Source organism: Gopherus evgoodei, chromosome 2, assembly GCF_007399415.2.
Source record: "Gopherus evgoodei ecotype Sinaloan lineage chromosome 2, rGopEvg1_v1.p, whole genome shotgun sequence".
Lineage (NCBI taxonomy): Eukaryota > Metazoa > Chordata > Testudines > Testudinidae > Gopherus > Gopherus evgoodei.
In genome coordinates, this window is record NC_044323.1 from 96,746,962 (window position 1) to 96,771,439 (window position 24,478).

A 24,478-nucleotide genomic window follows, 5' to 3' on the forward strand; every position below is an offset into this window, starting at 1 on the left:
CAAACTTGACGAAGGTGCAGTCCACACCATCCTCTAGATCGTTAATGAAATATTGAACAAAACCAGCCCCAGGACTGACCCTTGGGGCACTCCGCTTGATACCGACTGCCAACTAGGCATGGAGTCATTGATCACTACACATTGAGCCTGACAATCTAGCCAGCTTTCTATCCACCTTATAGTCCATTCATCCAGCTCATACTTCTTTAACTTGCTAGCAAGAATACTGTGGGAGACTGTATCAAAAGCTTTGCTAAAGTCAAAGAATAATACATCCACTGCTTTCCCCTCATCCACAGAGCCAGTTATCTCGTCATAGAAGGCAATTAGGTTAGTCAGGCATGACTTGCCCTTGGTGAATCCATGCTGACTGTTCCTGATCACTTTCCTCTCCTCTAAGTGTTTCAGAATTGATTCCTTGAGGACCTGCTCCATGATTTTTCCAGGGACTGAGGTGAGGCTGACTGGCCTGTAGTTCCCTGGATCTTTCTTCTTCCCTTTTTTAAAGATGGGCTGTACATTTGCCTTTTTCCAGTCATCCGGGACCTCCCCCAATCGCCATGAGTTTTCAAAGATAATGGCCAGTGGCTCTGCAATCACATCCACGAACTCCTTTAACACTCTCGGATGCAGCCCATCCAGCCCCATGGACTTGTGCTCGTCCAGCTTTTCTAAATAGTCCTGAATACTTCTTTCTGCACAGAGGGCTGTGCCTCCCAGTGCAGCAGTCTGGAAACTGACCTTGTTCGTGAAGACCGAGGCAAAAAAAGCATTGAGTACGTTAGCTTTTCCACATCTTCTGTCACTAGGTTGCCTCCCTCATTCAGTAAGGGGCCCACACTTTCCTTGACTTTCTTCTTGTTGCTAACATACCTGAAGAAACCCTTCTTGTTACTCTTAACATCTCTTGCTATATTTAAAGAATAGCAAGTTAAGTGACTTTGGGAGTCAGTGAACTGAGGGGTGAGTTCTCTGATGCTATAAAATGGCATAACTCCATTGACTTCGATGCAGTGGGGCCAACATACCCTACCAGAAAATTTGGCCCTTTGTCTGAAAAAAATGATAGTGTGAGCAATTCACTTGAGAATAGAGGAGGAGGAGCCACAACTGCAGCTTAGAATTTGTGAAGTCCAATCCAGAGCCATCCACGGTCAAAGGGTGGGATTAGCCTCTTCTCTCCTGCTAATGGTCTTAATTCTGGGAGGGAAGAAACCTGACTGGGAATGTTTAAAGACTATTGGTTTGTATGTTCTACATTCTTAAATAAATCCCCAGAATTCTGGGTCCGTTGGAGATTTTGGGGCATGATTTTAATCTGATTTATACTAGTTATACAGCTTTGTAGCTCCACTGACTTGTATGGATTTACTCCAGGGGAAGAGCAGGCTCTGCCCCAAATGTACTGGTTAATTTTTTTTATTGCTGTTCTATATGTTCTTTTTTTTTATCATTTATTATTTATATTACACTCAGGATTGGAGCCCCATTGTGTTACATATAGTACAAACACGCACAAAGACACAATCCCTGTCCCAGAGACTTGGAGACTAGGGAACTGTTATCTCTAGTCTCTTTTTCTTTTGCTGTCCTCCTAGCCATTTATAAATCTTCCCCCCACTTTTCTTATTCCCTTAATTTCCTTTGTCATCTTCCTCTGCTGCCCACTTCCCTGCCATTCTCCCCTTTGCCACTTTCATCCTACCTCATTCTTCTCTCCCATAAGTGTTACTCCCATCCCCAACTTCAGCAGTTCCAGTGTGCTATGTTATCTGCCTGCAAGATGCTGTCCTTCAGGGATTGAAGCATCATATTGTTGGTTCAGTGTTGCCATAATATAGTCTTATAGTCTGAAGCAAACCATGCAGAAGACTAATATTTTGGAGAGCAGTGTACTCTGCATCAACAAACAGAGCCCTGAAGGGAGAGAGGCAGCAAGCACAATTCATGTCTACTGTAAGAACATAAGAATGGCCATAGTGGTGCAATGACCAGGCCATGGGTGGTCAGGCCTAGTGTTCGGAGCACAAGTCATGCGTTGTGGTTGGAGCCAAAGGTCAAAACAAAAGACAGCGTCAGGTACTAAGCTGAAGGTCAGAGCCAGAGACAGCATCAGAGGTAAGGCAGAGAAGCAGGGCCCTGGAGTAGGGCAGGACAGCAGGATCTGGGATAGGAGGACAGGAACCAGGAGCAGGTGGGGACAGGAACTGGGAGTAAGCAGGAATGTAAGCAGGAGGGGTCTGTAGCAGCAGCCACCCAGAGATTCCTCTAGTTAAGTAATTTTTTGACCTGTGGTTCGTGGACCTCTGGGGTTCCACAGACTATGTCTAAAATTTCCAAAGGGTCCACACCACCATTTGAAATGTTTTAGAGGTCTGCAAATGAAAAAAAGGTTGAAAATCACTGTTCTAGGTACTCAGACATCTTCCTGTTGTTCCTGGTTTATATAGCACTTCTCAGCCAATTGGGGAGCAGGATATTTCCACCAATTGGGAGCTTTGGGGGAAGGGCTCTCCTAGAGCTAATCGTTTGCTGGGCCCTTCCTGGGTTGCTCAAGTGAGCTACTGGATGGTGGTTGAGGCCTGAGCGGTGCCTGGGGACCGATAGGCTTGGGTTCAGGGCCCATGATCCTTCACAATTGGGTCAAAGCAGTGGTCCATCTAGCCCAATATCCTGTCTTCTGATCGTGGCCAGTGCCAGATGCTTTAGAGGGAATGAACAGAACAGGGAAATTTATCAAGTGATAAACCTTACGTCGTCCAGTCCTAGCTTTTGGCAGTCAGATGTTTAGTGAGACCCAGAGCCTGGGGTTGTATCCTTGATCATCTTGGCTAATAGCTGTTAATGGACCTATCCTCCATAAACTTATCTAATTCTTTTTTAGAACGCAGTTATATTTTTGGTTTTTACAACATCCCATGGCAGTGAGTTCAACTGTGTGTTGTGTGAAGAAGTACTTCTTTGTGCTTGTTTTTAACCTGCTGCCTATTAATTTCTTTTGGTGACCCCTAATTCTTGTGTTACATGAAGGAGTAAATAACAGTTCCTTGTTCACTTTCTCCACACCATTCATGATTTTATAGACCTCTGTTATAACCCCACTTAGTTGTCTTTTCTAAGATGAACAGTCCCAGTCTTTTTAATCTCTCTTCATATGGAAGCTGCTCCATACCTTCAGTCATTTTTATTGCCTTCTCTGTATTTTTTCCAGTTCTAATACATCTTTTTTTGAGATGGGGCCACTAGAACTGCGTGCAGTATTCAAGATGTGGGTAAAACCATGAATTTATATAGTGGCAATATCATATTTTCTGTCTTTTTACCTCTCCCTTTTCTAATTGTTCCTAATATTCTGTCAACTTTTTTGACTGCCATTGCACATTGAGCAGATGTTTTTAGAGAATTATCCACAATGATGCCAAGATCTCTTGGATCTAATTGAGACCTCATAATTTTGTATGTATAGTTGGGTTTATGTTATCAAATGTGCATTATTTTGCATCTATCAACATTGAATTTCATTTGCCATTTTGTCATCCAGTTTTGTGAGATCCTTTTGTAACTCTTCTCAGTCAGCTTTGAACTTAACCATTTTGAGTAATTTTGAATCCTCTGCAAACTGTGCCACCTCACTATTTACTCCTTTTCCCAGATCATTTATGAATTAGTTGATCAGCACTGGTTCCAGTAAAGATCATTTGGGGACCCTGCTATTTACCTGTCTCCACAGTGAAAACTGACCATTTATTCCTACCCTTTGTTTTCCATCTTTTAACCAGTTACTGATCTGTGAGAGGACCTCCGTCTTATCCCATGACAGTTTACTTTGCTCAAGAGCTTTTGGTGAGGGACCTTGTCAAAGGCTTTCTGAAAATTCAAGTATATTATATCACTCTTGTCCACATATTTGTTGACCGCTTCTCAAAGAATTCCAGTAGATTGGTGAGACATGATTTCCCTTTACCAAAGTCATATTGGACTCTTACCCAACATATATATGTGTGATAATTCTGTTCTTTACTACAGTTTCAACCAGTCTGCCTGGTACTGAAGTTAGACTTACTGGCCTGTAATTGCCAGGATCGCTTCTGGACCCTTTTTAAAAAATTTGGTGTTATGTTAGCTATCTGCCAGTCATCTACAGATGCTGATTTAGCTGATAGGTTACCTACCACAGTTAGTAATTCTGCAATTTCATATTTGAGTTCCTGCAGAACTCTTGGGTGAATACCATGTGGTTCTGGTGACCTATTACAGATTAATTGCTCAATTTGTTCCAAAACTTTATCTACTAACTCTTCAATCTGGGACAGTTCCTAAATTTGTCACCTAAAAAGAATGGCACAAGTTTGGGAATCTCCCTCACATCCACTGCTGTGAAAACTGATGCAAAGAATTCATTTTGCTTCTCCACAACAGCCTTGTCTTCCTTGAGTGCTCCTTTAGCATCTCGATCCCCCAGTGGCTCCACTGAGTATTTGGCAGGCTTCCTGCTTCTGATGTACTTTAAAAAATGGCTGTTATTTTTTGTGTCTTTTTCTAGTTGCTCTTCAAATTCTTTTTTGGCCTGCCTGATTACATATTTACTCTTGACTTGCCAGAGGTTATGCTCCTTTCTATTTTCTTCAATAGGATTTGACTTTCCGTTTTTAAAGGCTGTCTTTTTGTCTCTAACCATCTCTTTTACTCTGTTGTTTAGCCATGATGTCATTTTTTGGGGAGTGTCCATGTAGTTCGAGCCTCTGTGATGGTGTATTCAAAAAATTTCCATGCCATTTGCAGGCATTTCACTCTTGAGACTATTCCTTTAAATTTCTGTTTAACTAGCCTCATTTTTGTGTAGTTTCCCTTTTTGAAGTTAAGCGCTACTGTGGTGGGTTTCTCTGGTATCTCCCCCCCCCCCCCCAACAAGGATATTACATTTAATTACATTTCTTTGCTATTACCAAGCAGTTCAGCTATATTCACCTCTTAGGCTGGATCTTGTGCACTCTATTCACTAAATCAGGAATTACCTCTCTCCTTGTGGATTCCAGGACTAGCTGCTCCAAGAAGCACTCATTAATGGTGTCTAGAAATTTTATGTCTGCATCACATCCTGAGGTGACATGTTTCCAGTCCATTATGAACACAGATTACCCAAATTACTCCTATGGAGTTGCCCCCTGCTTACCCCAGGATTGAATTTTATCCAGGGTCCATAAATTCTACCCAGCTGTCATCCTAATTAGAGCCAGGCAAGTGTGTCAGTTTTTTTCTGTTTGTGTTTGCTTTGAAACTATCGCTGCTATTTCCATCTGTTAATGTGAACAGTGTACAGGTGAAATCCTTGATACTTTCATTCCAAGTGAATAATTGTCTAGCAGTTATAAGATTCATACATTAAACATTGCTGGCTTTATTTCATGCTTTTATCCATCCCTAGCAATACCTCAAGGCAGGGCTCTCAATCTTTCTCAAGGGTGGACCACATCTTAATGGAGAGAGTATTTCATGCACACCTGCCCTTCCCTTCACAGTTGCCTAACCTCCCTCTGGGAACTACAGCAATTGCTTGCCCTGGAAAGATAATCTTACATTGGAGAGCTCTTAGCTGTGTTCATTGCAAAGTCTTTATTCTGAAAAAAAAATTAATCCCACCATCCCATCCAATTTTCCTCGTCACTTCATCTCCCAATCCCTTGCATTCTGTTTCTCAGAAATGGAAACAAGAAGGAGATCTAACACCATGTAACCAGCCATATCGCCACAGACCACAAACAAGGGCTCTGTAGACAACTTGCAGTTCACAGATCACAGCTTGGAAATCTGTATCCTAAGCTTCCAGTGGCATTCCTTGCTAAACACACTTTGTAATTCGTAGGGAAGCTGCAGAGTCCTAACCCTCAACTAGACTGCTTCCAGTATGCCCATACGAACCATTTATTGTGGAGGTAGGAAGTAGGGAAGGGGCTTCATTTTCTAATGAAGTGATTAGTTCGCATTTGGATTTACATAAGCTGAACAGCATAGGAGATGTGTAAATGGTTATCTCCATTTAGAATGTCATGTTTCATACTGGACTGAATTTAGAGGAGCAAAAAGCAGGTTAGGTAAAAGCATGACTGCCATACCAATGGCATGAATGCCGTACTCTGACTGGTTCTTTAAATCAGATGGCTCTGTTGGCAGTGCCTATGACTCCAGCATCTCTATATTAGTTTTTGGAACCTGCGGTAGATGTTTACTCTTCAGATTATGTTATGAGATGGTTTCCAAAAGCGTTGATAACCTATGAAAAGGAATATTGAGATTCTTGTGTAATCATTTAACTCTAGTTGCAAAAACACCAATTTGCTAGACTTGTGAAAAATGGCAAGAGTTGGCAACACTGGTTAGTGGGTATTTATATTTGTGGATTACATCACAATTAGTGTTTGTATCACCAGATATTTGAGACATTGAAGACATTATATTGTTGTATTCAAACTGTTGAAAGAAAGACCGTTAAAGTTGTGATCTTGCATATGAGCCTACTTCCTAGTCCTGAAAAATGTCTCACCATTACCAGGCATTACTACCTGTCAGAATTGATTTTTGCTATTGAATTGCCTGAATTCCTTGCTTTAGAAATATGCCAAGGATATCCCGCCTCTGAAGGGAAATACTCACTCCAAGGGAGGGCCTTTAGGTCATGCTTCCACTATTTTTGCTATGGTGCTGCGGTTGATGATCCAAATATGGGTAGGGTCAGGTTCTCATTTTGAACAAATAGCTCAGACCTGTAATATTTTTGTTCAACCTTATGCTGGCTCACCTGGTCCCATGGCAGGTAAATGCCCACAGGCCATCCTTGCTTCACCTGCGAACTTGAACTGACATGTTAACTAAATACAAATCTCATCAGATCAAACTATTTGCTTCTTTTTAATTGCTTGATGAATACAGTAGACTGAGCGGGGTGAATTAATTTAAATCAAATCAATTTAAATCACAGATATTAATGATGATTTAAATCAGCAGGCAGGAAACTTTTATTTAAATTGTTGATTTTAAATAGCGTTTTGCATTTGTGCTTCTTAGTTTCCTAAAAACAGTTGATTCTGATAGGTTGGTAACCATTAAAACATGTTGATTTGAAACTAAATTTAGCCTTTACCCAAAATTTGGTGCTTCTTTTTGCTAACCAGGAGGATATGCTATTTATTTAAGCAATTATATCATTTACATTTATTCAGAATCTTCATTTTTACATTTTTATTATGTTAAAAATGGTGAATGATGCATTCCTTATTTTCTACATGTTTACATTACATATTACTGGCAGTTTGTATCAAGTTCTGTTTGAATGGACATTCCAATTCAGTTAAAAATCCACAAAACCCCAGCAGTTTTTATTAAAAAAAACTACCTTAAATCTGACTAGATGATCCAATGGTCCCTTCTGGCATTAAACTCTATGCATAAATGTGCTGGATAAATAAGAAAAAAAAAGTTTATCAAACTATGTTTTGCATTTAAAACTAACTGATTTTATTAAACAAATGAAGTATGATCCATAGTTTAGTGAAATGAAATGATTGTTTCTGGTCGCAATGTCCTTCAGGATTTTAGAACTAACCCATCTCATCTTCTCACCTCATTTTTATTCATAGATTGGAAGAGGAAGACAAACTTTCCTGCTTTTTCCGTCCCCAGTAGGTTTCTTAACTTTGAATGAATTAGTTATTTAACTGAATAAACTGAAATGTAGAGTTAGTTTCTCTGCACCTGCTGTCAACAGCTGGTTTAGAACTTTAGCCAGTTCTGGTTCGAGATGCTTATCCAGTGACTTCCACTAGTTCAGTGGTTTGACTTTCTTTAAAACATGGCAGAAAGCAGGTACATCTTAATATCCTTTTTTTTTTACATTTAATGTAAGCGATTTAACTACATTATAATAAATTTAGGCCTTACTTAGATTGTCAAATTTAATTTTAAATAGTCATATTGTGGGAACACGGAGGGCACAGTACTAATGACAGTTAATGCCATTCTCCCTGCAGGGGACAGATGATAGAATGCGCCTGGGCTTACTATTCAGTGTAAGGCTGGCAGAATCTGACCGTTGAAAAAGCTCCACCCTTGGATACCTTACGTAGGCAGGTAGAATAAATATCAGGCTCATAGTGCTAAAGTAGCTAAACTCTCCATGAACTGACTTTCACACCTCAGAATGACTTCCATGCAATCTATTTGACTTCTCTTCTGTGTTCATATGTTCACTTGCTTAATACACATGGGGCCCATGTAATCTGGTTTACAGTGAACAGACACTCATGCGTAAGGGGATTTACAAAATAAACTCCTTGCAAGTTCAGAAGTGGGCCTGGCACACATACCTCTTAGTGAACCATATTAGGTTATCTGTCTAGTCTATCAGTGTTAATTGACTTAAAATAGTTTGCATGCTCTAGTCCTTGTACTGGATGTATGTGATTGATGGTACAATCTTTATTTTGTACTGCGAGATTTTGCAGCCCATAGGGTTTTGATCCCATAACTGAAATTTTGGAATAAATATTTCAGAAACAATAGGAAAAAAGCTTCCCTGGGGTAAAAGAAGTAGTTTGACTTTTGGTGATTATTTCTGAAGAAAGACAAGGGGAACGAGTTCATTATCAGATGAAATGTCAGGAATGATAAATAATGCTGGTAGAAAGAGGACAGAGAAGAGCTGTGATTATGTAGCAGCACACAATCATGTCAGTGTGCTCTCTCCCGAGCAAATGAGAAAGAAAGCACACAGAACATGAACAGAACAAAGCCTCTTAGTTCATGGGACCATTGAAGAAATTCTCCTTCTTTTAGCCTTTGATGGGTTGTCATAGTTTAACTAACCGATGTCTGGAACACTAGCCATTGTCACTGGCTTGCTCTCTTCCTCTGTGAGTGTGTGAGATAGAAAATCAGGCATTGAATCCACCTCGTTATACTTGACCTTTCCTGAAATTTGGTTTAATTATTATGGAAGAGGGAATGTAGCTCCTGAAGGCTTAAATGCTTAGTGGCAAAAAGGAAAAAAAAGAAGAGGGAGGGCGGCATTTTTATTCTTGGGATGGGAAAATGAAAGAGCAAAATCTGTCTAGGAAACATGTAGAAAAACATTCCAGTTTAAACCTTTTTAACAAAGGAACTGAATGTTGGAGTTGTTCAGACAAGAATGGGAAGAACTTGAATTTAAACTCTGATGTGAATGATGCGACCTCACATGTGAGTACCTCACACCTCAGGGTCAGTGCAGGAGGCGGCACAAGTCTCAGGCAAATACATTCAGTGCAGTTCCTGGACGACAGCGAGTGAGGTTTGTACTCTCTGTACTTGAAAGTGGCACTGGCCACACTGGACCATGTTTATTATTTTTCCTTTTCATCACAATGTTGATGGCAGTGATGTAGACAATCCTGCCTCACTTCATTACTTGCAGGGAGGTAAAATGAGTTCAGCATCATACAAGGCAAGGAATCTTGTTCCTGAAAGGGATAATATCCATTTTAGACACTGTGGGAGGAATTCATGAATAGCCTAAATTTTGGTATGTTTTTACTTCTTCCCTTACATCTATCCTCCCTTTTTATGGGTTATTTTATAAGTTGGGCCCCAAATTACCCTGCCATATTCTTACATGCACATATGAAAGGAAGTGGAATAATCATGGAGGTTATATTCAATATTATTGGGTAAAGCACCTGTTTACACGTCAGCATTCCGCTTCTTGGTCTCTGCACCTTTGTTTTTGATAGAGGCAACTGGGATCTCTGATGCTCTGTATGTAGCATGTTGCTCCTAAAAAAGGAAGCCCCGTGCTTTTCTTATAGCTCTGCCATGTTGGGAGGATGCAGCCGGTGACAATTAAAAAGAGCACAGAGATGGCTGCTAGGCTGAGTCCAACACTCATCTGAACTGCCAAAGACTCGGTGAAAGATGAGAGTCCCCCTGTACCTTGATCTCCTTACTCTGTGTGTGCGTGTGCGCACATGCATGTGTGTTTTGCTTAACCCATAACGAGACTGTTAGTAAGCTCTGTCTAATGAATGAACCCAGTATATGGTGAATCTGCAAACCAACTACCTTTTTGCATTGGTCTAGCAGAGAAATTTCCACTTGTTCATCACAGTCTGTCCAGTTTTTCTCATTTTCTTCTCCCTTAGTACACACAGTGGCTACACACAATGGTTACCTTCCCTCTGGCAAGGATATTTGGCTGTGGCTCTGTTCAGAGACTATCTATGCTGCTGTATATTTTAGCCAGAACTAGACTTTGGAGTAACATGATGTGCTCCCTTCTTCTCCAGCAGTTGGGCCCCTGCTAGCCAATGAGATTGAGACCTAAATTGGATCCCCCATTGTGCACAGTGTTGTGTTGTCATTAGACCATCTGTGTGGATCTTATTCAGCTTTACTACACAACAAAGTAAAACATCAGTCAAGAGGATGGTGCAATTATTTTGTTGTCCTTGAAACCCCTGGTTAATATCTTGTTTCATCTTCCACACTTTCCCATAGAATCCTGTGTGTAAGCACCATTTGATCAGATTGTGCATTGAGAAACCACTGACAGGATTTACCTCACAAAATTGATTTTTCATGTGCCTTTTTCAGCTCACAAGGTTATAAGGTCTTTGTATGAATGGTCAGTCCTACCGAGAAGGTCAGAAAAAAGAGGTGCACTGATATCCAAACAAAGTGCTGTCAAGTTCAATGGACGATAGCAAATTATGTCTGATGAATAAGATGAAAACCAAGGTCCGGGCCACTTCTGTTCACTAAGGATCCTCTGGCACTTTCACAACTAGTTGGTTCAATGTCCTCATGTCCTGAACAGATTCTAAGTAGGCTGATTATATTTCACATACCTAAACTTTCCCCTGTAGTTTCAATGAGATACAGTGTTGTTATTCTGGTTTCAAACAGATCAAACATTATTATTCTCTTCCTATCCTAAAATGGTTTGTGGTATTGCTATGCCCTGCTAAACCGCTTTCATGTTCTCTCCCAGAGGTGGCTGCCTTTTGGGAACAGAATTAAACAATTACTATAAATATGTGGTTTATAAAATGCTTTGAGACCCTTCAAAAAGTTGTTTGTAAATATAACTTTCCCGCCTGGATGAAACGTATGCAATACTAAGCCAGCTTCACCAACATTAAAATGGAGAGAGACAGTTTTCTTTGTCAAATTCTAAGTATTATCCCCATTTTATTTTTCTGCCTTATGTTTTAACCAATGGTTCCATTGATACTTACAGAATGTTCATACTTCCTGAAGCTTGGCCAAACTCAGATAACACCTGTTTGTTGTCTCTCGGCTGCTGGGTTTCTATAAATGCAGGAATTCAGTCATCATCTCTAGGACTATTGATTTAAACTTCAAGAATAGGTAACAAATAAATGGCCTTTTCCTTTCACTGTTGAACATACAGAATCCTTAATGCATTTCTCTGTCAACCCATTCATAATACCAACCTCTTGGCAGAAAAGGCTTTTTTCGTCCCTGTGCCACTGTCCAGGGTCCTGAGAGCACAATTCACCTCTGTCTGGAGGGTCTCTGTTTCAGTTGAATGAAAGACACTGCATTTAATTGGGTTGAAACTGAAAATTGTCTAAGATCACATTGCAGCATGTGTCAGGTTCTGCTTTTGACAGCTATGAAGGCAACAGGCTGGCACAGTGGGGTGCTGCTCATCCCTCTGAGAAATAGCAGAGGGTGTCATTGATCTCTCTCAAGCCTTCTATCCACTTGCAGGCTCATGGTGGATAGTCTTCCCTGTGACAGACGTGTTTGATGTAAACCAAAGCAGCAGCAAGAAAAGCAATCTGAGCCTCTCCAGCACTCCTCCTACCTCTCCAGTACTCCTACTATCCGTGTCTGTTTGTTAAGTTTGGTGATCCCTGTGTGAGACAATTGTACTCTTGTTCATTCATACATTTTGGAAAATGTGGGTATCTTTTTCTGGAACAGTGAAGAAGAGATTACAGTCAATTAAAATTATATTGCTCTGGGATTGAAATGCATTCACAGTTAGTGCATAATGACAAAGAAATCACTGATGTATCCTCTTAAAATGAAATTGCATTGAAAGGCTGTTGTATTCTTTATATAGGAAAGGCTAATAGATTGTAATGTAATGTAATGCTTTCTGATGCTATCTAATGCTAATTCACATTAACTCCAAATACAAATATGATGATTAATGCCAGTACTGTGAACGCCAAAGGAACTACTAAATACTAGCTGCTTGTGGTAAAATTGTATTGTTGCCAAACATGGATTAATGAAGCTAAGGTAAGGAATCTGCTTCTGTTGTGAATCTTATGTGAATAATATCCCCATCTGTCTAAGAGAAGATCCAAAGAGAATGGCAAGAAACAGCAAGGTCTGTAATATAAAATGTAAAAAGACCTTAGTCATGCAATTGTCTAATATTGGGACTTGGTGGATTCAGCTGTATCTAAGGGACTGTGTCTCTTCAGAGAGCTATTATTCCTATTAGATTGAGAGGAAGAGACTAATCAGAAGATCAGAGTGTCTCTGACCTGGGATAGAGCTGGTATGCAAGGTTTTTTAGTATCTTCATCCACTTGTTAAAAAGTGAGTATAAAAAAACCCAGAGGTGTTTTAGTGTACCCTTACCATTGTGGTACATGAAAGGAACATCTGCTGCAGTCACCAATCACTTGTTTGATGAGCTTGGTAGCTGGGAAGCTTCAAGTCTGATCACTTTTGCCCTCATTTGTCAGAGCCAACAACTAGGAAATAAGGATGAATTTTGCCAGTTCAAACAAAACTAAATGAAACCATACTTCCTAGCAGGTTGGTTTCACCCCATACTGATACTGAACAGTGCAGCCCTGATATTGGGAAATCTATTAATCTGACCGGGGGGATTCAGCTCCTCTCCTGGTCTGTGGAAAAGCAGTAACACCAGGCACATTTTCTAGTCTACATACCTGATTCTTCCAGACATCTGTATACAGATTTCCCACTGATTTCAACAATCCATTTCTAAGAAACAGCTTGTGCTTCGGAATGCTTTCAGCTCTTGTTTAAGGTTTCTGCAGTACAGTGATTCCCAGCCACTGACATGTCTACCAGTATTTGTTCTTTAGCCTGTAGCAGTTGGCTCTCACCACTTGGGCCACATTCTAGCGTTCAGGTCCCCTATGCAGAAGAAATTTCTGCTGCCCTAACAGAGAAGTCTGCGGCAAACCCATGAAAGTGACCTCTGTGAAAGGTGTCCTTACGGAATCATGTGTAATGGGGGCGGGAGGAGTTGATTCTTGGATCAAGTTTGGAACCACCTGGTTAGTACACAGCATGTGGAAAAGCAGCACACCTTCTCTGCTGTGCCTTCTGTCCCCACCTCCCCCGCCTCCAGCAAACACGCATACTTAGCTATAGCCAGTCATGGCCTGACTGCATGGGTGTCCTTGTCCTGAACATATGTTGGACTGAGTATTCCTTCCCTAAGCCACACTGGGCATTGCTCAATTATTCAGGCCTTTGATGAGAAGATTCTGTTCTGGGCTTCTGATTGGCTTTTATTGCCCACTTTCCATTCAGCTGTGGAAGCTTCAATCTTCAGCAGAGACTGAGGCTTTGAGAATGGGCTTTGGAACAGCCCAGAGTCTATTGCAGTTTAGTATATGCCCAGCTGAATGGGAGGTGGTGGGCACTGACTGATACAGTTGCTACAAAATGCTAGGAACCGTTTCTGTAATTGTTAATGTTGCAGGTCACATGGCTAAATTCCCACTTGTGCTCAATATTCACCTTTCTAAGTCCTCATGATTACGTGTGTAGAGAAAAATTGTACTGCTGTTGCCTGCACTTTGTCTGACTAAAAAGAAGTAGCCAGATCCTCTCTTGATGAAAATCAGTGTAGGTCCACTGATTTAGCAATCAGTAGAGCTTTGCCAGATTACATCAGATGAGGATCTGGATTGGAACAAACTTCACAAACTCAGACTTAATGTACCTTCAAATAAAAAAACAATCCCTTGTTTCCACACACAAAAGATTTCTTTGTTCGCCGTTTCCCTCAAAAAAAATGAATTGCATCTTTATTTGAAAGTGTTTAATACCGATAGTGAACTTCTTAGTAGGCTTTTCCTTTTTCCCTCCAGTCCCAGTAAAAGCACTATGAGGGAATATGTTACATTATCCTTTGTGCCCAGTCTTGAGCATTGTTCAGACTGACCTGGTATCTTTGAAGTCACTGGTGAATCTGAAGATAATGATGTATGGTGTGGAGGAGGATCCTGCTGTAGTATTTCTATAAAACTTGCATACTGTAACTAATGATCCACAGAATAGCTTCAGACATTTAACAAGCAGACTGCCCGCTCTCTGGTGGCATTAAAAAGAGTTAATATTTTAATAACTTCTTTTCTTCCCTATTGTTCTTAGTCGCGGAGTCGTTTTGAGGAAAACTGCTTCGGTCTGTGATAGAAAGCACATGTCCTTTCTTAGAGGAAACCTAAATGAGTTCAGTGATTTTAGGAAAGCCCAGCTTGCAGTTTGTGTCATTAACTCCTGTTAAAGAAAGCAGTCAGTAACAATATGTCAGAGAAGCAGATATAATGTGTCTCATCTATGATTTTTCATTTTTTTCTAAGTACCAGTGTTGAGAAATGGTTCATGCAATCTGGTTAATACACAGGCCATTAATTCTTTGGAATTGACCTATACTCACCAATTAAGCCTGCATCATTCATTAAAAAAATGCGCACACTTCTATATTTATTTACATTTCATGATAATATGGCCAAATTGATAAAGGACATGGGATAAACTATTTTACAGCCAAAATGGAGAGAAATCTCCCATCATAAAAGTTAAAACACCAGCAGTGTCATAAGCAAGTTTGGTTTTACATCACAGGTCTCATTGTCTGTCTTGCCATGGGCAAGTAGCTTTTTCAAGACCTAAACGAAACACAAGTTCTTTGGGACAAGGACTTTGCCAGTGCCTAGCACAATGGAGCACCAGTCTTGATTTTGGTATCTCTTGGTACTGTGGTAATATCCATATTTAATAATTATAATTCAATCACAATGACTTTCCTTTACTGAATTCATTCTGAGGAGAGGGGTGCTGTTATCTACCAATTGTTGAGGTCTGTTTTATTATTGGTTTATTTGTTATTTGTAATGCCATAGTGCCTAGAGACCAGGATTCCATTGTGCTAGGTGCTGTACAGACACATAACAAAGAGACAGTTCCTGCCCAAAGGAGCTTGTGTGGGCATTCCATACCATTGCTCTTCCCCTTCTCTCCTGTTGCAGTGCAGCCCAGCGGTAGTCAAAACATGCAGCAGGAAGACATTGAATGGTAGTAGTTGTCAAGTTGTTCCCCCCACCCTTTAAATTTCAGAGAAGCTTCATGTCTAGCAGGGAATAACCTACTTCTCCTGCTCTCTTGAACCACAGGGCTACCTAGCTGTCAAGTTTTGTGCCATCCAGCTTGTGACATTTTATTTGTTTAACGAAACAATTTGCATAGTTGTATATAACCATAAACGTCAGGTTATGGTCAACAGGCCCTGTCCTGAGCAGTGGTGAGGATCAGGCAGGGCATGGAGTTGAACAGAATTTGACAGTTGTGGCCGGAGTGGGTAGGTGTGTTGGTGTTCAAGGGTATCGGAGGCCTTAATTGGACGAGGTGGAGTGCATGGAAAGCTGGAGGTAGCTGTGTGGAAGGCTGTTGGGATTTTTAGCGCTGAAGGGTCCATAGGTGTTGCGGCTCCTGGAGATAATGGTTTCACAGGGTTCCTGGAAGTAAAGGGTGCTGGGTGGCAGGGGCCTTCTAAGTGGCAGGGGCTTGGTATGCTCCAGGGGGCTAGAGGGCTGATGGGAGATGGGCATTAGGGTGAGACTGGGGGGTTGTGCTTGTGAAGCCTTGAGCAAGTGGCTGCAGGGGGAAGAGGCATGGGCATTTGAGGCCAGAACGAGGCCCCCCATACCTTTTATTGCTGCCCCTGCCATCTTCTCCTTCCAGCTTCCTCTCCCTGGCCCTGATCCAGCATGGCCAGCAAAGAGAGGAAGTGTTTGGTGCCACACCAGCCTCAAGTGGCCAGAAAAGGAGAAACTGGAATTAAAGACCTGCTACCTTCCTGCTACTGAGCCAGGTTTGTGAGATTCAGGCTGCAGGAATGAATGACAGTATAGCTAGTGCTCACAAATTGATCTTGAGTCACAGGGTTTTGGAGCCTGCAGGGAGAGCTCTGGCAATGATATAAAAAGCTCCTTTTTGCTATTGTTGTCACGGCTGGGCATGCGGGGCTGAGGAAAAGAGACTTGCTCGGCCACTGAGTCCTGCCTGCCTCTATGCGTTGGCCTTAGGAGAGGGAAGGTTGGGGTAGTAGGAGGCGGGGAAGGGGGAAATGGGAAAACGTTGGTGCTGGGCCTGCATTCAGTTGCTGCCTCCTATTGTCCCAGAGCTGCTCCTGTGCTGGTACCAGCAGCAGCACTTCCCCATCGCTGATGGCAGTGGAGAAGGCCCTGGAGAAGGCAGGAAGAAAAATTCAAATACAAAATAATTTATTTTGGCTATTTAATTTGGACAATTAATTATGAGATTTATTTTATTTAAATAATGTAGTGTAATCACTGGATAAGTGATATGGTTATGTCATTATCAAAATTATAGGAAGAAAGGAGAATGATTTAAAATTATTTTTGCTTTGAATGTGAGTAACTTGATGATTTTTTAAATAATAATATTTAAAGGTTATAAATATCACTGCAACGCTGAGTTATCAAATGCTCTGCTAGGGCTGGGGGGGGGTCTCAGCAGTGAGCAAGGTGGTTGATGCTGCGAAGACAGCTTCGCAGACCTTTGCAGCTCACATACATTTTTATTGTAAAATAATTGGGGAAACTGGATGCTTCTAGGGGAGGATGTTTTGTGTTTCTTGGACGTTCATTGTTCACTTTCCAGCTCCATTTTATAGCCTCCTGGGCAGAGTATTTTTAAATAATGTCATGATTTTCTGTCTGATAAATGAAGATGCAGCTGCCTGTGAAGGAGGTCAGAGAGAATGCAGGGTGGCTGGGATCAAGGAGGAAGGGAGAAGAGGAGAAAATGGGAAACTAGGAGAGGAGAGAGTCAAGACTGTCATAGGAAATGAATGGCCATTCCCCTCTCTCAAGGATGAGAAGAGGGTCAGTGGAGTCTGATCTGGGAAGGGTTAGTAAGAGGATTTTTTGAGTGCACCCCAAACTTAACTGACTCATTTTACACAAAGTGTATGTGTGGGCAGGTGGATCTTTAGCTCTCCTGCTGCAGGAATGGAGCCCAGCTGCATGTTGCTTTCAATCTTAGCATCAGTCTGAGGAGGAAAATGGGGTCAGTTTCAGAAGGAAAAGAGGCTTACTTTTGTTTTTAAGTTGAAAACTGTGGTCCTTACAGGGCCCAAAGCCTGTCTCTGTTAATAGGTGGCTGGCATGAGCCCTACCACTCAATCACTGATCATGTGAGACAAGGGTCTTTTCATCCAGTCTTAACTGTTTAATCTATAGCAAACGGTCTTCTTGGGCAGTAAGTGTTCTGTGTTTGAATCCGCGCATGAGGTGCTTCATAAAGGGCCCACAGCCTCTCTCATTAATGGAGTGAGAGTCAGGACTCTAAAAGCACTTTCTCTTTCTCTTGCCCAGATGTATTCTGTGTTCCTGCAATTCTTCTGATAATCTTAGATGAGCTTTTTTAAAGATGAGCTGCAGAGTTAAAACAAAGAGTGAGTTAAGCCCTACGGACATTATAAATGCCCTCAAAACTAGGCTGTGGGGGACTTTCCTTGGAGAGAGAAGTTTGAACTAACTTTTAAAAAACCCCAACAAAACATTCCCTAGGTAAAATCCTCTTTGGTGTGAGGAAGATATCAAAGAATGTATCATTTGTGTGACATCAAAGAAACATAGTTTGCAATGAAACTTCTGGAAATGTATCTATAATCATTCATTCTGACGTTATGGATGCCAGTGAAGTGTATAGAAATATTTTGTGCCTTATATTGTATATGCTACGTTATACTTGACATCTCTGTTTATGTTTCCTTTCCAAGCATCATCATCATCATCATCATTATTATTATTAATTGTTTGTGTTTTGGTAATGTCCACAATGATAGGCATTGCCTCACACACAGAAAAAAATTCCTGCCCCTGTCCTCTAAGAGGGTTATACTAAGTGCACATGAAAGAGAATAACGTTACTAGATTGCAGAGAGCAGTCTCTTTCCTAGATACTTTACCATGCACCTTAGAACATTTACTGATTTTATTTTTGTTGTAGAGAAATAAAAAAATATCCCAACACTGTTTGTTGCCTTTACTCCTTTCCTAGCTCTATTCCATCTGCACAGAGATTACATAAAGATTATCACTTCTCTGCTGTAAACTAATGACTAATTAAATGTGTGGTCATATGAATTGGGTAGCCAATTTCAATTGAGGATGCTTTAGAATTGTTTCGTAAATGACCCGTGATACTGACTGGCTCTTACCTTCCCTTTATCTTTGGGGTTTTTGTGAAGCCCTAAAATTTTGCATGGAGATAAGATCAGACAGATAGAGCCCCATGTCTGTCTGGAGCTCCACTGACCTCCGTGGACATCTCCATACAGAGTCCGGGGTCCAAAGGTGCATATTACAGTTCAAGACGTCTGATTTCACAATATTGGTATTTATTAAGATTGTGAAATCTTTGGGATCAGAGACCTTTTTCTTGTCTGACTATATAATATTTATTTGATGCCTGTATTTATAATAAATTATGATTGCCCTAAATTAATAATAACACCAAGATGATGTTGTTTTTCTTTATTTCCAGTGTACAGAGGCCAAAAAGCACTGCTGGTATTTTGAAGGGTTGTATCCTACATATTATATGTAAGTAGTCATCATTTTCTTCTGTATGTGTTCAGTTGCTCAGATTTTACTCCCTTGAGTCTTGTGTTGGCATTGTTTCACTAGTTCTCCAGTTATCCTAGAGTCTTCCAGAGCAGAGAAGGTTCTCAAGTAAAAAAGCAATTAAATTAATTAAAACAAATCTAAACTTTTACATCTTTTTTATAGCATGCAGAAGCAAAAAAATAAAAAGCAGGGCACAAGTACATTTCCCTCACTTTTCAGGCCACTTTTAAGTTGAGAGAAGAATAAAGGAGTATATCAAAGGGTCTGCCATCAGAATGTTACAGGGAAAGGTGGCCGGTGTTTTATGAGGCAATGATCATATCTTTTTGTTTTGAGCAAGGAGCAAGTTATTGGGCAAGATACCAAGCAGGCTTTGAAAATAAATTTGTCTCTGTGGTATTACTGTTTGTTTAGTCAAGGGAGCTGAGGTTATTTCTTACCCAGAGTATAGCTGCGCTGTTAGTGACTGGCATCCAAGTTTACATCAAGTTCAGCCATAAAGTAGTCCTGAGACATTCATTGTTTTCTAGATTGGTAAGTGTGTGTGAAGATGGCCACCTGCATTACCAACCAGTTTGTTTCAGGAGAGATTTGTTTTTAGGATTGAATGTTTCATGCCTTCGTATAGGGTTTTTGCCATCCATGTACCGGGTGAAATTATCAAAGACGAATGGGTACTTGCATCCTGGATATGGTTATATAATAACATGGGGAGCAAGGATGTAAGTACCCAGATTATTATTATTATTATTTATTATTACTATTGTTATTTGTATTACAGTACTGAGTACAGGTCCAGCCAAGACCAGGGCCCATTGTACTAGGCACTGCAGAGATACATAGTAAGAGACGGTCCCAACCCTGGATGATGATGGTGATGACACCTAGCTTTTAGCTAGTGCTTTTCATCCAGAGGTCTTGAAACACTTTACACAGGGGGTCCCTATCATTATCCTCATTTTACATATGAGGAAACTGAAGGAAGTGAAAGCAGCAAAGAGTCCTGTGGCGCCTTATAGACTAACAGACGTATTGGAGCATGAGCTTTTCTGGGTGAATACCCACTTCATCAGATGCATTCACCCACAAAAGCTCATGCTCCAATACGTCTGTTAGTCTGTAAGGTACCACAGGACTCTTAGTCTGGATCTGTAAAAGCAGCAAACACGGCTACACCTCTGATACCTGAAGGAAGTGAAGTGACTTGCCCAAAGCTCAGTGGCAGAGCTGGGAACAGAATCTAGGTCTCATGAGTCTCAATCTAGACTCTTACCCATGGAATCACACTGCATCTTCAGAACCTTCCTTTTCATAAGTCTAAAATTTGAATGGAACCACTACCAACAACACCATTTTTGCTAACACGGCCTCAGTACTCAGTTCATATACAGCCTCCATCAACTTTGTTCAGCCTGCTTCCACCCCACAGGTGGCTGGATTGCCTGTTTTGCCCGTCAGTCTGTGCCTTTAGGCAGGTGAACACAGACTGTTAGCAGCAGTGGAGAAGAGGATGAGAGTGCTGCAGCAAGCTATGGCATCCCTGAACAGAAAGGGAGCTTAAACACATGCTTCTTGTTAAGTACCATTGAAGTCAATGGGATGTAGGCACATGCTTAAGTGCTTTCTTGAATTGCAGCCTATACTTGCAAAACTCTGTTCTTTGGTATAGCACCAAGTGGGTGGGAAGGATGGGTGAGTGCGGGGAACATTCTTAAAGATTTGGGGGAAGGAAGGAGATGATCTGCTGGATTCTGTCATTTGGATTTTAGAACTTTGTTGGGCACTTGCATACTATTGTAACGAAATGTGGGCTAGATGGATAGGTAGAAGCGATAGGTGAAACGTTCCCTATGCAAACTCATCCTTGCTTATTATGAGTGGGGCCGCTATACACTGAGGATGGAATGGAGGTTAAGGATAACCTAGGCATGGCCCAACATCTAAACAAGTACTTTGCTTCAGTTTTTAATAAGACTAGTGAGGAACCTTGCGATGATGGAGGGATGATAAACGGGAATGTGGATATGGAAGTGGATATTACCGCAACTGAGGTAGAGGCCGTACTTGAACAGCTCGATGGGACGAAGTTGGAGGGCCTGGACAATCTCCATCCGAGGATATTAAAGGAACTGGCGCGTGAAATTGCGAGCCCGTTAGCGAGAATTTTTAAGCAATCGATAAACTCGGGGGTTGTGCCGTATGACTGGAGGATTGCTAATGTAGTTCCTATTTTTAAGAAAGGGAATAAAAGTGATCCGGGTAATTATAGGCCTGTTAGCTTGACGTCCGTAGTATGCAAGGTCTTGGAAAAAATTTTAAGGGAGAAAGTAGTTAAGGACATAGAGGCCAATGGTAATTGGGACGAATTGCAACATGGATTTAGTAAAGGTAGATCGTGTCAAACCAATCTGATCTCCTTCTTTGAGAAGATGACGGATTACTTAGATAAAGGAAATGCGGTAGATATAATTTACCTAGATTTCAGTAAGGCGTTCGACACAGTTCCGCACGGGGAACTGTTAGTCAAATTGGAAAAGATGGGAATGAATATGAAAGTTGTAAGGTGGATAAGGAACTGGTTAAAGGGGAGACTCCAGAGGGTCGTATTGAAAGGTGAATTGTCAGGCTGGAAGGAGGTCACTAGTGGAGTCCCTCAAGGATCAGTTTTGGGACCGATCTTATTTAACCTTTTTATTACTGACCTTGGCACAAAGAGCGGGAATGTGCTAATAAAGTTTGCGGATGACACGAAGCTGGGGGGTATTGCTAACACGGAGAAGGACAGGGATACTATTCAGGAAGATCTGGACCACCTTGTAAACTGGAGTAATAGAAATAGGATGAAATACAATAGTGAAAAGTTCAAGGTTATGCATTTAGGAATTAATAATAAGAATTTTGGATATACGTTGGGGGCGCATCAGTTGGAAGCGATGGAGGAGGAGAAGGACCTTGGGGTACTGGTTGATAGCAGGATGACTATGAGTCGCCAATGTGATACGGCTGTTAAAAAAGCAAATGCGATTTTGGGATGCATCAGGCGGGGTATTTCCTGCAAGGATAAGGAGGTGTTAGTACCGTTATACAAGGCGTTGGTGAGACCCCATTTGGAATACTGTGTGCAGTTCTGGTGTCCCATGTTCAAGAAGGATGAATTCAAACTGGAACAGGTTCAGAGACGGGCTACAAGGATGATCTGAGGAATGGAAAAACTGCCTTATGAAAGGAGACTCAAAGAGCTTGGCTTGTTTAGCCTGGCCAAAAGAAGGCTGCGGGGGGATATACTTGCTCTATATAAATATATCAGGGGGGTTAACGTTAGGGAGGGAGAGGAATTATTTAAGTTTAGTACTAATGTAGGCACGAGGACGAATGGGTATAAACTGGATATTAGGAAATTTAGACTTGAAATTAGACGAAGGTTTCTAACCATTAGGGAAGTGAAGTTCTGGAACAGCCTTCCGAGGGAAGTAGTGAGGGCAAAAGACTTTCCTGGCTTTAAGACAAAGCTTGATAAGTATATGGAGGGGATGTTATGATAGGATCGTTAATTTGGGCAATTGATCTTGGATTACCACTAGATAGGTCTGCTCAGTGGTCTGCGGGGAGATGTTGGATGGAATGGGAACTGAGTTACTGCAGAGAATTCCTTCTTGGGTGCTGGCTGGTGACTCTTGCCCACATGCTCAGGGTTTAGCTGATCGCCATATTTGGGGTCGGGAAGGAATTTTCCTCCAGGGCGGATTGGCAGGTGCCCCGGAGGTTTTTCGCCTTCCCCTGCAGCGTGGGGCACGGGTCGCTTGCTGGTGGTTTCTCTGCAGCTTGAGGTCTTCAAACCAATTTTGAGGATTTCAATAACTCGGTCCTGGGATAGGGGTTGTTATAAAATTGGATGGGTGGGGTTCTGTGGCCTGCCTTGTGCAGGAGGTCAGACTAGATGATCAGATTGGTCCCTTCTGACCTATGAGTCTATGAGTCTATGAGTCTATGAGACTTGGGATAAAAACAGTCATTATACTGCATAAGAACAAGCCTTCCTTCTATTCTCCACCCCCACTTCATCTGCCTGAAACAGAAGAAAAACACTGCAGACAAGAGCAGCCAGGAAGGCAGGCAAGAAGCAAAGCTCTCTGAAGTGACACACAGTACTTTACATACATGTTAATCATCCATGATTTAAAGTATTAACTGGTATATGATGTGTTTGTCAGGATCTGACTGTCTTTTTAGGTGACAAAATGTTCAGAATTACTCATAAGCTGTTGGCCAGAATAGATGTGTAATTTAAATAATTTAATTTTCTTTCCACCCTCATAACAACAGGAGTTCAGTTCCCCCTGTCATGGTATCTTTCCCCATTCTGAACCTTAGAGTCCAAAAGTTTGGGTACCAGCATGAATTCCCCTAAGCTTAATTACCAGCTTAGATCTGATAGCTTCCACCAATCAGGACTTGGAGTGCCTGATACACTCTGGTCCCCCCAAAACCTTGCCCGGGGGACCCCCCAAGACCCAGACCCCCTGGATCTTAACACAAGGAAAGTAAACTCTCTCCCTCACCAGTGCCTTTTCTAGGCTTTCCCTCCCGGGGTTACCCTGGAAGATCACTGTGATTCAAACTCCTTGAATCACAACACAGAGAAATCAGGTTTGTTCCCCCCCCACTTCTCTTCCCCTGCAGGTGTTCCCTCCCTGGGCTCCTGGAGAGCTAGACAGATTCAAGCTCCGTGAATCTAAAACACAGAGGAAATTCACCTTTCCTCCCCCACTCCTCCTTCTCCCTTCTCCCCACCAATTCCCTGGTGAATACAAACTCAGTTCCTTTGAGCCTCAACAAGGGAAAAAATCAGACAGGTCTTAAAAGCAAAACTTTTAATAAAAAGAAAGAAAAAAGTAAAAGTTGTCTCTGTAATTTAGATGGTAAAAGTTACAGGGTCTTTCAGCTAGACGCTAGAAAGAAAAACCTCCTCCAGCAGAAATACCATTTAACATACTTCCAGCCAAATGCACATTAAAACTCTACCAGCCAGATACACATTTGCAAATAAAGAAGACCAATTAAAAAACCTGAACCGCCTTTCTACTTGCACTTACTACTTGAATAGAAAATTAGAGCCTGTAGTACATCCGGTCACTCTCAGATCCCAGAGAGAACACAGACAAGAACAAAGAACACACACACAAGCTTCCCTCCACCCAGAGTTGAAAGTATCTTGTCTCCTGATTGGTCCTCTGGTCAGGTGTTATTTGTTAATCCTTTACAGGTGAAAGAGACATTAACCCTTAGCTATCTGTTTATGACACCTGTCATAAACAGATAGCTAAGGGTTAATGTCTCTTTCACCTGGAGCACCTGACCAGAGGACCAATCAGGAAACCGGATTTTTTCAACTCTGGGTGGAGGGAACTTTGTGTCTGAGGTCTTTGTGTCTGCCTGCCTGCTTTCTCTGAGCTTTGGAGAAGTAGTTTCTACTTTCTAGTCTTCTGTTTCTAAGTGTAAGGACAAAGAGATCAGATAGTAAGTTATATGGTTTCTTTTCTTTGGTA

The 24,478-nt window shown here is 41.5% G+C and overlaps 1 protein-coding gene across 11 annotated transcripts in view; it reads left to right on the forward strand.

Annotated features, from left to right (window-relative positions):
- The window catches only part of VOPP1 (VOPP1 WW domain binding protein), a 197,700-nt gene that overhangs the window by 145,273 nt on the left and 27,949 nt on the right, over nt 1–24,478 (forward strand). For 7 of the 11 annotated variants that reach the window (XM_030551419.1, XM_030551420.1, XM_030551417.1 and 4 more), the window contains 2 exons: nt 18,850–18,908; nt 19,561–19,654. In XM_030551419.1, coding sequence (XP_030407279.1) covers nt 18,850–18,908; nt 19,561–19,654 — 153 coding nt within the window. Of the gene's footprint in view, nt 1–15,743; nt 16,148–18,849; nt 18,909–19,560; nt 19,655–24,478 lie in introns of those variants that run through there. The other 4 variants (XM_030551424.1, XM_030551425.1, XM_030551421.1 and 1 more) reach the window with 2 other exon arrangements.